General features: G+C 45.7%; 1 protein-coding gene across 5 annotated transcripts in view; it reads left to right on the top strand.

The window, feature by feature from the left end:
* Positions 1-13,534, top strand: part of RAP1GAP (RAP1 GTPase activating protein) — a 55,214-nt gene that overhangs the window by 25,225 nt on the left and 16,455 nt on the right. For 2 of the 5 annotated variants that reach the window (XM_060758882.2, XM_060758883.2), the window contains 9 exons: positions 1,418-1,514; positions 7,247-7,282; positions 7,780-7,827; positions 9,009-9,047; positions 9,123-9,305; positions 9,497-9,600; positions 11,508-11,586; positions 11,697-11,750; positions 11,943-12,026. In XM_060758882.2, coding sequence (XP_060614865.2) covers positions 7,265-7,282; positions 7,780-7,827; positions 9,009-9,047; positions 9,123-9,305; positions 9,497-9,600; positions 11,508-11,586; positions 11,697-11,750; positions 11,943-12,026 — 609 coding nt within the window. In that variant the 5' untranslated portion in view covers positions 1,418-1,514; positions 7,247-7,264. Of the gene's footprint in view, positions 1-1,417; positions 1,515-4,471; positions 4,586-7,246; positions 7,283-7,779; positions 7,828-9,008; positions 9,048-9,122; positions 9,306-9,496; positions 9,601-11,507; positions 11,587-11,696; positions 11,751-11,942; positions 12,027-13,534 lie in introns of those variants that run through there. The other 3 variants (XM_067472691.1, XM_067472692.1, XM_067472690.1) reach the window with 2 other exon arrangements.

Consider the following 13,534-nt stretch of genomic DNA (forward strand, 5'->3'; position numbering starts at 1 on the left):
TGCACAAGCACACACAAATATACACATGTACACATACATATAGTCACACACATACATATACACATGCACACACACATATATATACACATAGATTTATACACATGTATATATATGCACAAGCACACACAAATATACACATGTACACATACATATACAAACATTTATACATATACACATCACACACAACTATACATATATACACACATATACACATGCACGCATATACACATATAGACATTCATATACACGTATATATATATGCACAAGCACACACAAATATACACATGTTCACACACATAATATAAATACATATATACATATACACATGCACACACAAATATACATATACACATACACACATAAAGGTAAAGGTAGTCCCCTGACATTAAGTCCAGTCATGTCTGACTCTGGGGTGTGGTGCTCATCTCCATTTCTAAGCCAAAGAGCCAGCGTTGTCAGTAGACACCTCCAAGGTCATGTGGCCGGCATGACTGCATGGAGTGCCGTTACCTTCCTGCCGGAGCGGTACCTATTGATCTACTCACATTTGCATGTTTTCAAACTGCTAGGTTGGCAGAAGCTAGGGCTGACAGCGGAAGCTCACGCCGCTCCTCGGAATCGAACCTGCGACCTTTTGATCAACAAGCTCAGCAGCTCAGTGCTTTAACCCACTGCGCCACCGGGGGCTCCACATACACATACACATACATACTAACATATATACACACAAATATGCATATAAACGAGTACACACATATACACAATGTGCATATACACATATAAACACATTAATATGCAAATATATATACACACACATATATACACACACAAAACACATATACACAGACTGGGCCACAGCAACGCATGGCAGGGGACGGCTAGTATAAATATAAATGTAATGTTCGTTTGTGGGATTGACAGAACTCAAAAACCACTGGGTGAATTGACACCAAATTTGGACACAAGACACCTAGCAGGCCAACGAGTGACCATCACTCATAAAAATGCTGAAAAACCAACAGCAGAAAGGACTTAAAAACCCCAAAAAACCAAAAAGACATTACAGCGCATGCATGAAAACAACTACGCTAGCCCCGCCCCCCTCCATTTCTACTTGAGCCAAGTGTAATTGCCCACCTGGATTACCTCTGAATAGCCTCACATCTTAAAGCCAGCAGGAAACCTTTGGTGGAAGGCGTTTTCTGAGGGCCACAGCAACACGTGGCCAGGTACAGCTAGTATTAAATAGGGGTATCTCAGGGGTCATCTAGTCTGACTCAAATCTTGCCGGTTTTGGGGGTGTTTTCAGGCACAAGAAGGGCCGAGCATCACCACGAGAGCCTTTGTTTACGTCCTGCGTTGTCCCCAAGACTGGGGCGCATTATAAAGCGGCTTCTTCTCCCTTTTCTTCCTACAGAAAGAGCGATGGGACCCTCCAGTCCTCCCTCGGCGGACCCTTAGAAGGGCTCCGCGTCTCCCTGCCGACCCCAAAAGCCGCTCCCCTCCACCCCAAGGTAAGAGGGCTCCCTATATGTACTTTTTCCTATCCCAACAACACCCAGAATGGGTCTTTTGCAAAGCCAATGGGTCTCAGTTGCACAAGCAGCTGTCCTTTGTGGATTTTGGGTTTTGTAGTATGATGCTGCTCTGGGGGGGCGGTCTCCGTGGCAACACAAAGCTCCCACCCATTTTGGGGATATCAAACTAATTGACATGTGCAAAAACGAAGCGGGGGGAATGTTTTCATGCTTTTGGTCCCTTCAGTTCCCTTGTTTTCCCCTCCGACGGCGTGTTTCTCGGATCCCTCCTCGGTTGTTTTACGGCTGTTATTTCTGCATGCGATGCCTTCTCAGCGGACGGCAGAACGCCCAGCAAGGAACCATTCATCTCTGTTTCGCAGGCGGGGGAAATGCAAAAAGGGGGGCCTTTGTACACGGTGGGAGTCGTGCAAATCCGGCAGGGATTTCAGTCCTTTGCTCCTCGCTCGCGGCAAGCAAGAGCAGGTTGGTGGGACGTGTAGCAATGCGTCTTTCAGATCGAAGGAGAGGCTTTTCTGAGCCTCGTTTGTTCTTCGGCTGAGAGAGTGTGACTCCCCGGGAGTGTGTCGTCCAGAACTGAAAGCACCTATGCGCCAGCTTACTTCTCCATGACGTTCCTCTGAGGCCGAGAGGGTGAAAGGGCCCCTTGTTTGGGCCTCGGGGGCCTCCCTCTCCTTCGCCAGCCGTTGAGCCGGTGCCAATGTCAACGAACGCTGGAGACGAAGGAAACGCCGGTTGCAAAGTTTCTGGTTGTGGAAGAGAGGTTGCCATTCCACTAAGAGAGAGAAGGAGCGCCTGTCTTGGTAGTTGTAGTGTCTCAGGGCCTTTTCCTTCTCTGCCTGAGAGTGCCAGGGGCCTCCCCAAACTACAGCTCCCAGGATCCTGTTGCTGTTAGAGCAGGCTCCATTCTACGGTGCAGATGCACCCTTTGGAAAACTACGGCTCCCAGCATCCTGTGGCTGTTAGGCTGTGCTCCATTCTACAGTGCAGATGCACTCTTTGGAAAACTACAGTTCCCAACATCTTGTGGCTGTTAGAGCGGGCTCCAGTCTACAATGCAGATGCACCCTTTGGAATACTACAACTCCCAGCATCCTGTGACTGCTAGAGTGGGCTCTAGTCTATGATGTGGATGCACCCTTTGGAAAACTACAGCTCCCAGGACCCTGGGCTGTTAGAGCAGGCTCCATTCTACGGTGCAGATGCACCCTTTGGAAAACTACGACTCCCAGCATCCTGTGGCTGTTAGAGTGGGCTCCAGTCTACGATGTGGATGCACCCTTTGGAAAGCTACAGCTCCCAGGACCCTGGGCTGTTACAGTGGGCTCCAGTCTACGATGCAAGAAAACTACAGCTCCCAAAATCCTGTGGCTGTTAGAATGGGCTCCAGTCTAAGATGTAGATGCACCCTTTGGAAAACTACATCTCCCAGCATCCTGTGGCTGTTAAAGTTGTCTCCATTCTACGGTGCGGATGTGCCCTTTGGAAAACTACAGCTCCCAGTATCCTGTGGCAGTTAGATTGTCTCCATTCTATTATACGGCTGCACCCTTTGGAAAACTACGGCTCCCAGCATCTTGTGGCTGTTAGAGTGGGCTCAAGTGTATGATGCTGGTGCACGCTTTGGAAAACTACAACTCCCAAAATCCTGTGGCTGTTAGAGTGGGCTCCAGTCTATGATGCAGATGCACCCTTTGGAAAACTACAGCTCCCAGCATCCTGTGGCTGTTAAGATTGTCTCCATTCTACAGTGCGGTTGCACCCTTTGGAAAACTACAGCTCCAAGGACCCTGGGCTGTTAGAGTGGGCTCCAGTCTACGATGCGGATGCACACTTTATAAAACTACAGCTCCCAGTATACTGTGACTGTTAGAATGGGCTCCAGTCTAAGATGCAGATGCACCCTTTGGAAAACTACAGCTCCCAGCATCCTGTGGCTGTTAGATTTGGCTCCATTCTATTATGTAGCTGCACCCTTTGGAAAACTACAGCTCCCAGCATCCTGTGGCTGTTAGATTGGGCTCCATTCTATTATGTAGCTGCACCTTTTGGAAAACTACAGCTCCCAGTATACTGTGACTGTTAGAATGGGCTTCAGTCTATGATGCAGACGCACCCTTTGGAAAACTACAGCTCCCAGCATCTTGTGGCTGTTAGAGTGGGCTCAAGTGTATGATGCTGATGCACCCTTTGGAAAAACTACAGCTCCCAGCATCCTGTGGCTGTGACCCTATGTAGAGAAGGAGATTTCATATAGTCACCCCAGGGTTCCTTACTCTCTCCATTGCTGTGGAATTTGCATGACCCCGCCCACTGCCTTTCCCTTCACTCTTTCCTGGGGCGCACATGTCGAAGAGGAGAGTCCACATAGGCACCCTAGGGTTCCTTACTCTCTCCATTGGTGTGGAATTTGCATTCTGTGGCTCGGATGCACCCTTTGGAAAGCTACAGGTCCTGGGATGGCTTTCGGCATGTGACTGTGGAGCCTGGAGACGCAGGGGAGTCACACTCTCTCAGCCGCGGTGACCAAACCGCACACAAACCTGTCCAAGGGAATGTATTGCACCGAATCCTGGAAGAGCGAGTCGATGGAACTTCCCTCCCGGTTGGCTTCCAAGGGAGGCTTGGCTTCCTTGCATCCCTGCATCCTTCTTCCCCCCTGGAGTCCTCCCGTTGCCATGGCGACCCCAGCCAGTGGTCCAGGGCTCAGCCCCCTCCTCCTCCCTCTCCTCCCCCCTCCTACGATTCCCCCCTCCCAACCTGAAAAAGGGGCGGGGCTGCTGCTCCTGCCATTGAGGCCGGCCTGGCTCCCCGCCCAAAGTGTACACACTTGCACACACATCCACATCCTGGAGGCAGCCGGAGGAGGAGGAGGAGGAGGGCACCGGAGGGGAGCGGGAAGGGAGGGGGCCACGCTGGCAGTCCCTCGGAGCCCCCCCTGGGACCCCGGAGGAAGGGGAGGGGGAGGGATGGAGCCCCAAGGGGGTCTGCCCCCACTGCCCCCCAGGAAGGGGTCTGCCCAGGAGGACGAAGGCTTCGGATTCGGCGTGAGTACAAAGCCCTCTTTTTGGGGGACCCCCCCCCATTGACCCCCTTCTGCCCCACTCTCCCATTCCATATAGGCACCCCAGGGTTCCTTACTCTCTCCATCGGTGTGGAATTTGCATTCTTTGACTCGGATGCACCCCCCCCCCCCCGATTTTGACTCCCATTTCCTCCCCGTTGTTGACCCCTTGGATTCTTGGGGAGGGGGGCTTGGAAGATCCTGTTTCAGTATTGACACCAGACAGAAAGAGATGGGTCATTGTTCAGCCAAGGTTGTGCCTATCAAATCATAATAAAAGTCGTAATTATTATTATAATGTATTGATTATGTATTATAAATATAAATAATCTAATTATACAATACTAACAATAATTTATAGTATTTATTATAATTAAATATATTATAAATAATCTAATTATACAATAATAACAATAGTCCTAGTCAAATAATAAAATTAATAACATAATTATTACTATAATGTATTTACAATAATCTAATTATACAATAATAACAATAATTTGTAATATTTATTATAATTAAATATATTATAAATGATCTAATTATACAATAATAATATTAATAATAATAGTCCTAGTCAAATAACATTAATAATATAATTATTACTATAATGTATTTACGATATATATTATGAATAATATAATTATACAATAATTATAGTCCTAGTCAAATAATAACTATAATAGTTATAATTATTATTATAATGTATTTATAATATATTATAAATATAAATAATCTAATTATACAATAATAACAATAATTTGTAATATTTATTATAAGTAAATATATTATAAATTATTTAATTATACAATAATAATATTAATAATAGTCCTAGTCAAATAACATTAATAATATAATTATTACTATAATGTATTTACAATATATATTATGAATAATATAATTATACAATAATAATAATAGTCCTAGTCAAATAATAATATTAATATTATAATTATTACTATATAATGTATTTACAATATAAATATATTATGAATAATACAATTATATAATAATAATAATAGTCCTAGTCAAATAATAATAACAGCAATTAGTTATAATTATTATTATTATGTATTTATAATATATTATAAATATAAATAATATACAATAATAATAGTTCTAGTCAATTATAAATATATTATAAATAATATAGTTATAAAATAAGAATAAGAATAATAGTCCTAGTCAAATTATTATTATTATTATGTAATCATATTGTATTATAAATATATTATAAACAATATAAGTATACAATAATTTATAATATTTATTATAAATAAATATATTACAAATAATATAATTCTAAAATAATAATAGTCCTAGTCAATTATAAATATATTGTAAATAATATAATTCTAAAATAATAATAGTCCTAGTCAAATAATAATAATTATTAGAATGTATGAATACTGTATTATAAATATATTATAAATAATATAACTCTAAAATAATAATAATAATTTATATTTATTATAAATAAATATGTTTTACATAATATAATTATAAAATATTAAAAACAATAATAGCAGTCCTAGTCAAATAATAACATTAATAATTATTATAACTATTATAATGTATTTATAATATAAATATAAATAATATAATTCTAAAATAATAATAACAATAGTCCTAGTCAAATAATAACAATAATAATAGTTATAATTATTATAATGTATTTATAATATATTATAAATATAAAGAATATAATTCTAAAATAATAATAACAATAGTCCTAGTCAAATAATAACAATAATAATAGTTATAATTATTATAATGTATTTATAATATATTATAAATATAAAGAATATAATTCTAAAATAATAATAACAATAGTCCTAGTCAAATAATAACAATAATAATAGTTATAATTATTATAATGTATTTATAATATATTATAAATATAAATAATATAATTCTAAAATAATAACAACAATAATAATAGTCCTTGTCAAATAATAACAAAAGTAATAGTTATAATTATTATAATATATTTATAATATATTATAAATATAAATAATATAATTCTAAAATAATAATAACAATAATAATAGTTATAATTATTATAATGTATTTATAATATATTATAAATATAAATAATATAAAATAATAATAATAAAATAATATTTATTGTGGTATTTTCGCTGTTTCGCGGGATTTTGCCCCAAAATGGAGAATAGCCTACAGGAATGTAGGACACACGCCCGCCTTTTCCGGCGTCATCTGCGCGGCCAATGACAATCGAGAAGCCGGGAAGGCTGAGCACCGCCCCCTTTTGCACCTCAGCCAATAGGAACACCCCGCGCGACCGCTTGAGACGCTACTTGCCGACGTGAGATTGTAAACATATATATTGTCCCTACTTCGCGGATTTTCACTTTTCGCGGGTGGTTGTGGAACGTAACACCCGCGATAAGCGAGGGAACACTGTCGTTACTTGTGAGCTGCGTCTCCTGGTGGGATAGTAGTCAACACACAGAGCAACAATACAATACGATTGCAATGCATATATTAAAGTGCAGAGGACGCAGACTGAAACACTAGACAACTAATACATCCTAATAAGAGTAAATAATGACTTGTTCCATAGGCAACCAGGGCCCCTAATGTGTCCAACCTAATGTTTTCCCCCTTCGATCTTTTGCAGAACGCCGATTTGTTTGAAATGATTGAGAAGATGCAGGTGAGTCCCAGGCAGCCCTCCTTGAGTGCCCGTCCTGACTCGAATCCGGGACAGTGAGGGCATCCTAGGGCGAAGGGGACCCCAGAGAAGGGAGGGAGGGAGGGAGGCCTGTCTGGGAGACTTCCTGGGAAACTCGTCCTGCGAGAAACACCCTTTGACTCACTCGGCTGGGAAGCCAAACGCGGCGGCTCCCGGGATTTGCTCTAGAGGAGTGTGCGCTCACGCCTGCCGTCGCCATCCCGAGACCCAGGCAATTCAGGACAAGCTCCGTCCGTGAGGTTGCAATACTCCCCGGTTGGGTGGGAAGGGTCCAGGTTGGAAATGTCAGTTCCCTTTCCTCGTGCCCTCCCAAGGTAAATAACTTCCCAACGCGCACCTGTCGCCTTACCTGGGAGCCACGCCTGGCCCGCTCAGTGCCCTTTGCCCTCCACGAATTTGGTCCCTTGCTCTGGCTGCATGTTTATTGACTCTGGCCCCTCCGCTCTTTCTCTCTCCAGGGAAGCCGGATGGACGAACAGCGGTGCTCCTTCCCTCCCACCCTCAAGGTGAGTGAGTGAGCGCTCGAGTGAGTGCGCTCCAGGAGAGACGTAGTGCAGCCCCGCCTCCCCAGCCCCACAGCTCTGCTTCCTTTCTGACCATTGGTGACATAGTAAACACTATGCCACCAATAATTACCCAGTCCTGGGAGGCCAGGACTCACCCTCCACTCTCCTCTGCATCCCATTTCTAGGAACTGTGGAATTTAACCTTTTAAATGCAGTTAATCTGCATTCTGGAATGGCTTTACAGTCCATATAGCCCACTAGAATGGGAAGGGAGCCCCAAAGGTCACCTAGTTCACCCCATTCTGTCTCACCAAACTGCAGGCGTTTCTGGGAGGTGTCCCTGCAAGCCCCATGTAGAGAAGGAGATTTCATCCCAGGGTTCCTTACTCTCTCCATTGCTGTGAAATTTGCATGACCCTGCCCACTGCCTCTCACTTCACCCTTTCCTACCCTTTCCTATGGTGCACATGTAGAGAAGGAGAGTTCATATAGTCATCCCTGGGTTCCTTACTCTCTCCATGGGTGTGGAATTTGCATGACTCCCTTCACCCTTTCCTACCCTTTCCTATGGCACACATGTAGAAAAGGAGAATCTATATAGTCATCCCAGGGTTCCTTACTCTTTCCATTGGTGTGAAATTTGCATAACCCTGCCTACTGCCTCTCCCTTCACCCTTTCCTATGGTGCACATATAGAGAAGGAGAGTCCATATAGTCATCCCAGGGTTCTTTACGCTTTCCATTGGTGTGAAATTTGCATGACCCTTCCCACTGCCTCTCCCTTCACCCTTTCCTACCCTTTCCTATGGCACACATGTAGAGAAGGAAAGTTCATATAGTCATCCCAGGATTCCTTACTCTTTCCATTGGTGTGGAATTTGCATGACCCTGCCCACTGCCTCTCCCTTCACCCGTTCCTATGGTGCACATATAGAGGAGGAAAGTCCATATAGTCATCCCAGGGTTCCTTACTCTCTCCATGGGTGTGGAATTTGCATGACTCCCTTCACCCTTTCCTACCCTTTCCTATGGCGCACATGTAGAGAAGGAGAGTCCATATAGTCATCCCAGGGTTCCTTACTCTCTCCATGGGTGTGAAATAGCGGTGGAATTTGCTCCCAAAAATGTGGGCGTCTGCCTTCCCTCGTTCTGTTTACATTCTCGTCTGTCTTCTCTTGCAGACGGAAGAGGACTACATCCCCTATCCCAGCGTCCACGAGGTAAGCTCTGCCAATAGAACACGCGTGGGCCATTCCACATGGCGGGCATCAGGCGTAAACCGCGTGTGCTTGCAGGTCCTGGGCCGGGAGGGCCCCTTCCCGCTGATCCTCCTCCCGCAGTTTGGGGGCTACTGGATCGAGGGCACCAACCACGAGTGGAGCGGGGGCCCCGAAGCCGCACCGCCGCCGGCAACCTCCAAGGCCAAGCTGGAATGCAACCACACGGCCCGACTCTACCGCAAGCACTTCCTGGGCAAGGTCAGGGCTCGCGGCGTCAACAATGCGTGTTGTTGTCCTGTGGAACTCACCGCCACAGGATTTAGAGAGAGAGAGAGTTTGAGGAGGGTTCAAACGGCAGGGTTACAGATCACTGGGGCCAAGCGAGAGGGTCCTTGGGGGCTCACCCTCCTGCTTTTGTGTCCCCTTCCACCCAAAACGCAACCATCCAGGAGCACTTCAATTACTACTCCATGGACGCGGCCTTGGGGCACCTCGTCTTCTCGCTCAAGTACGACGTCATCGGGGACCAGGAGCACCTCCGCCTCCTCTTGCGGTGAGCGGAAAGGGAGGGAGAGGGGATGATGGGAGATGGAGTGAGCCCCAAGCATGGATCTGGGGAAAGTGCAGTGCTAGAAGGGGCATGATGGGAGTTGGAGTCCGGATGAGGAGTTTCTATGAAGCTCTGGGGAAAGTGCAGTCCTAATGGAATGCAAAGAAACGGGTGATGGGAGTTGGAGTCCAGACAAGTAGTGTCTTCGAAGCTCTAGGGAAGGAGCAATGCTAGAGGAATACAAGGGAGGGAGGGGAGATGATGGGAGTTGGAGGCCCAACTCTGGTGTCTCTCCACGGATTTCGGGAATACAAGGAAGGGGGTGATGGGAGTTGGAGTCCAGACAAGGAGTGTCAACGAAGCTCTGGGGAAAGTGCAATGCTAGAGGAATACAAGGGAGGGAGGGGGGATGATGGGAGTTGGAGGCCCAAATTTGGTGTCTCTCCACGGATCTTCGGAATACAAGGAAGGGGGTGATGGGTGTTGGAGTCCAGACAAGGAGTGTCTACAAAGCTCTGGGGAAAGTGCAATGCTAGAGGAATACAAGGGAGAGACAGGGGATGATGGGAATTGGAGGCCCAACTCTGGTGTCTCTCCACGGATCTTGGGAATACAAGGAAGGGGGTGATGGGAGTTGGAATCCAGTCAAGTGTCTACGAAGCTCTGGGGAAAGTGCAATGCTAGAGGAATACAAAGGAGGGAGAGGAGATGATGGGAGTTGGAGGCCCAAATTTGGTGTCTCTCCACAGATCTGGGGAATACAAGGAAGGGGTGATGGGAGTTGGAGTCGAGTGTCTACGAAGCTCTGGGGAAAGTACAATGCTAGAGGAATACAAGGGAGAGACGGGGGGTGATGGGAGTTGGAGGCCCAACTCTGGTGTCTCTCCACTTATCTCGGGATACAAGGAAGGGAGTGATGGGAGTTGGAGTCCAGACAAGGAGTGTCAACGAAGCTCTGGGGAAAGGTCAATGCTAGAGGCATACAAGGGAGAGAGTGGGGATGATGGGAGTTGGAGGCCCAACTCTGGTGTCTCTCCACAGATCTTGGGAATACAATGAAGGGGTGATGGGAGTTAGAGTCCAGACAAGTGTCTATGAAGCTCTGGGGAAAGTGCAATGCTAGAGGAATACAAGGGAGGGAGGGGAGATGATAGGAGTTGGAGGCCCAAATTTGGTGTCTCTCCACGGATCTGGGGAATACAAGGAAGGGGGTGATGGGAGTTGGAGTCCAGACAAGGAGTGTCAACGAAGCTCTGGGGAAAATGCAATGCTAGAGGAATACAAGAGAGGGAGGGGGGATGATGGGAGTTGGGGGCCCAACTCTGGTGTCTCTCCACGGATCACAGGAATACAAGGAAGGGGGTGATGGGTGTTGGAATCCAGATGAGTTTCTATGAAGTTCTGGGGAAATTGCAATGAGCCCCGAACATGGAGTCTTTCCACAGATCTGAAGAAAGTGCAATGCTAGAGGAACACAAGGGAGGGAGGGGAGATGATGGGAGTTTTAATAATTATTATAAAAGGGGGATGATGGGAGTTGGAGTCCAGACAAGGCGTTTCTGCAGAGCTCTTGGGAAAGTGCAATGCTAGAGGAATACAAAGGAGAGGAGGAGGAATGTGGGAGTTGTAGTGAGCCCCAAGCACGGAGTCTCTCCACGGATCTGGGGAAAGTGCAGTGCTAGAAGGTGGAACACAAGGGAGGGGGGGATGATGGGCGTTGGAGTCCAGAGAAGGACTGTCACAAGAAAGGTGATGATGGGAGGCCAAACAAGAGTCCTTACAAAGCGGAGAAGAAGGTGGGAGGCTGGAGGAAAGGGAGGAGATGAGGATCTGGGAAAGGGTGGGGATGCTGGGCGTTGTAGTCCTCAAGCAAGGCCTTCTTCCTGCCTCCCCCCTCCCCCCCAAAAAAGGACAAAGAGCCGGACGTTCCACGACGTGATCCCCATCTCCTGCCTGACGGAGTTTCCCAACGTTGTGCAGATGGCCAAGGTGAGTTGGAGATCCCAGAGGGTTGTGATGTGGTGGGTGGCCGCTCCCCACCCACGTCCTCAGCAAGGCAGGCCCTGCTTAGCACCTTTCCTACCTTTTGTCGCTTTCAGCTGGTCTGCGAAGACGTCAACGTTGACCGCTTCTACCCGGTCCTGTACCCAAAGGTAAGGGTTTGGGGTCGAGGCCAAGAGAGTGTGGCCCCCCTGAACCTCATCGCGGGTGGACTGGATCACCATCCCATGTAACTCAGGCACAGAATGGGCTACAAAGGGAGTTGTGTGTCTATTTTATGATGGGATGTGACCAGTTCGTGAATATTGTTATGACTAACCATAAGGATAACACGTCATTCCCAGGCTTCCCGGCTCATTGTGACATTCGACGAACACGTCATCAGTAACAACTTCAAGTTCGGCGTCATCTACCAGAAGCCCGGCCAGGTAAGGCTTACATGGATATTTATGGTTTTGTTGTATGTTTATATATCTGTGGAATGACCAGGGTGGGGCAAAGAACTCTTGTCTGTTGGAGCTAAGTGTGAATGTTTCAACTGACCACCTTGATTAGCTTTGATGGTCTGGCAGTGCCTGGGGCAATCTTTCATTGGAGGGAGGGCCATTGGTGCCATCTGAGCGATGAGAGTTTCTCAATGTCTGTGGCTTGTCTTAGAGGTTCAGAGGCTGTAGAGGTGTAGAGGTTGCAGGGAGTTTCTCAGTGTATATGGCTGGTCTAAGTGGTTGAGAGGTTTCAAGGAGTTTCTCAATGTCTGTGGCTGGTCTTAGAGGTTTAGAGGCTTCAAGGAGTTTCTCAGTGTCTGTGGCTGGTCTAAGTGGTTGCAAGGAGTTTCTCAATGTCTTTGGCTGGTCTTAGACATGTAGAGGTTGCAGGGAGTTTCTCAATGTCTGTGGCTGGTCTAAGTGGTTGCAAGGAGTTTCTCAATGTCTTTGGCTGGTCTTAGACATGTAGAGGTTGCAAGGAGTTTCTCAATGTCTGTGGCTGGCCTTAGAGGTGTAGAGGTTGCAGGGAGTTTCTCAGTGTATGTGGCTGGTCTTGGAGGTTCAGAGGTTGCAAGGAGTTTCTCAATGTCTGTGGCTGGTCTTAGAGATGTAGAGTTTGCAAGGAGTTTCTCAATGTCTTTGGCTGGTCTTAGAGGTTCAGAGGTTGCAAGGAGTTTCTCAATGTCTGTAGCTGGGTTGCAAGGAGTTTCTCAATGACTGGCTGGTCTTAAAGGTTCAGAGTTTGCAAGGAGTTTCTCAATGTCTGTGGCTGGTCTTAGAGGTTCAGAGGTTGCAATGAGTTTCTCAATGTCTGTGGCTGGTCTTAGAGGTTCAGAGGTTGCAGAGAGTTTCTCAATGTCTGTGGCTGGTCTTAGAGGTTCAGAGGTTGCAGGGAGTTTCTCAGTGTCTGTGGCTGGTCTTAGAGGTTCAGAGGTTGCAGAGAGTTTCTCAATGTCTGTGGCTGGTCTTAGAGGTTCAGAGGTTGCAGGGAGTTTCTCAGTGTCTGTGGCTGGTCTTAGAGGTTCAGAGGTTGCAGGGAGTTTCTCAGTGTCTGTGGCTGGTCTTAGAGGTTCAGAGGTTGCAGGGAGTTTCTCAATGTCTGTGGCTGGTCTTAGAGGTTCAGAGGTTGCAGAGAGTTTCTCAATGTCTGTGGCTGGTCTTAGAGGTTCAGAGGTTGCAGGGAGTTTCTCAGTGTCTGTGGCTGGTCTTAGAGGTTTTCAGGCCAGTGATTCCGCCATGAAAGCCTTTGACAATACATTATTATTTTACATCCACATAACAACACATGCACATTAGGCTGAAGTGTCTGTTCATCTATGAATATTGGCATTAAAATAAAATTAAATATAAACGTTATTTTTAAAAATTACAGTTAAAATCCATATTTGAAGTTTTAATGATTGTCAGTGCATAAAAAATCCAGTTTATTTCATTTCCTGTAGAAAAGCAAC

This window comes from Anolis sagrei, chromosome 13 (genome assembly GCF_037176765.1).
Source record: "Anolis sagrei isolate rAnoSag1 chromosome 13, rAnoSag1.mat, whole genome shotgun sequence".
Classification (NCBI taxonomy): domain Eukaryota; kingdom Metazoa; phylum Chordata; class Lepidosauria; order Squamata; family Dactyloidae; genus Anolis; species Anolis sagrei.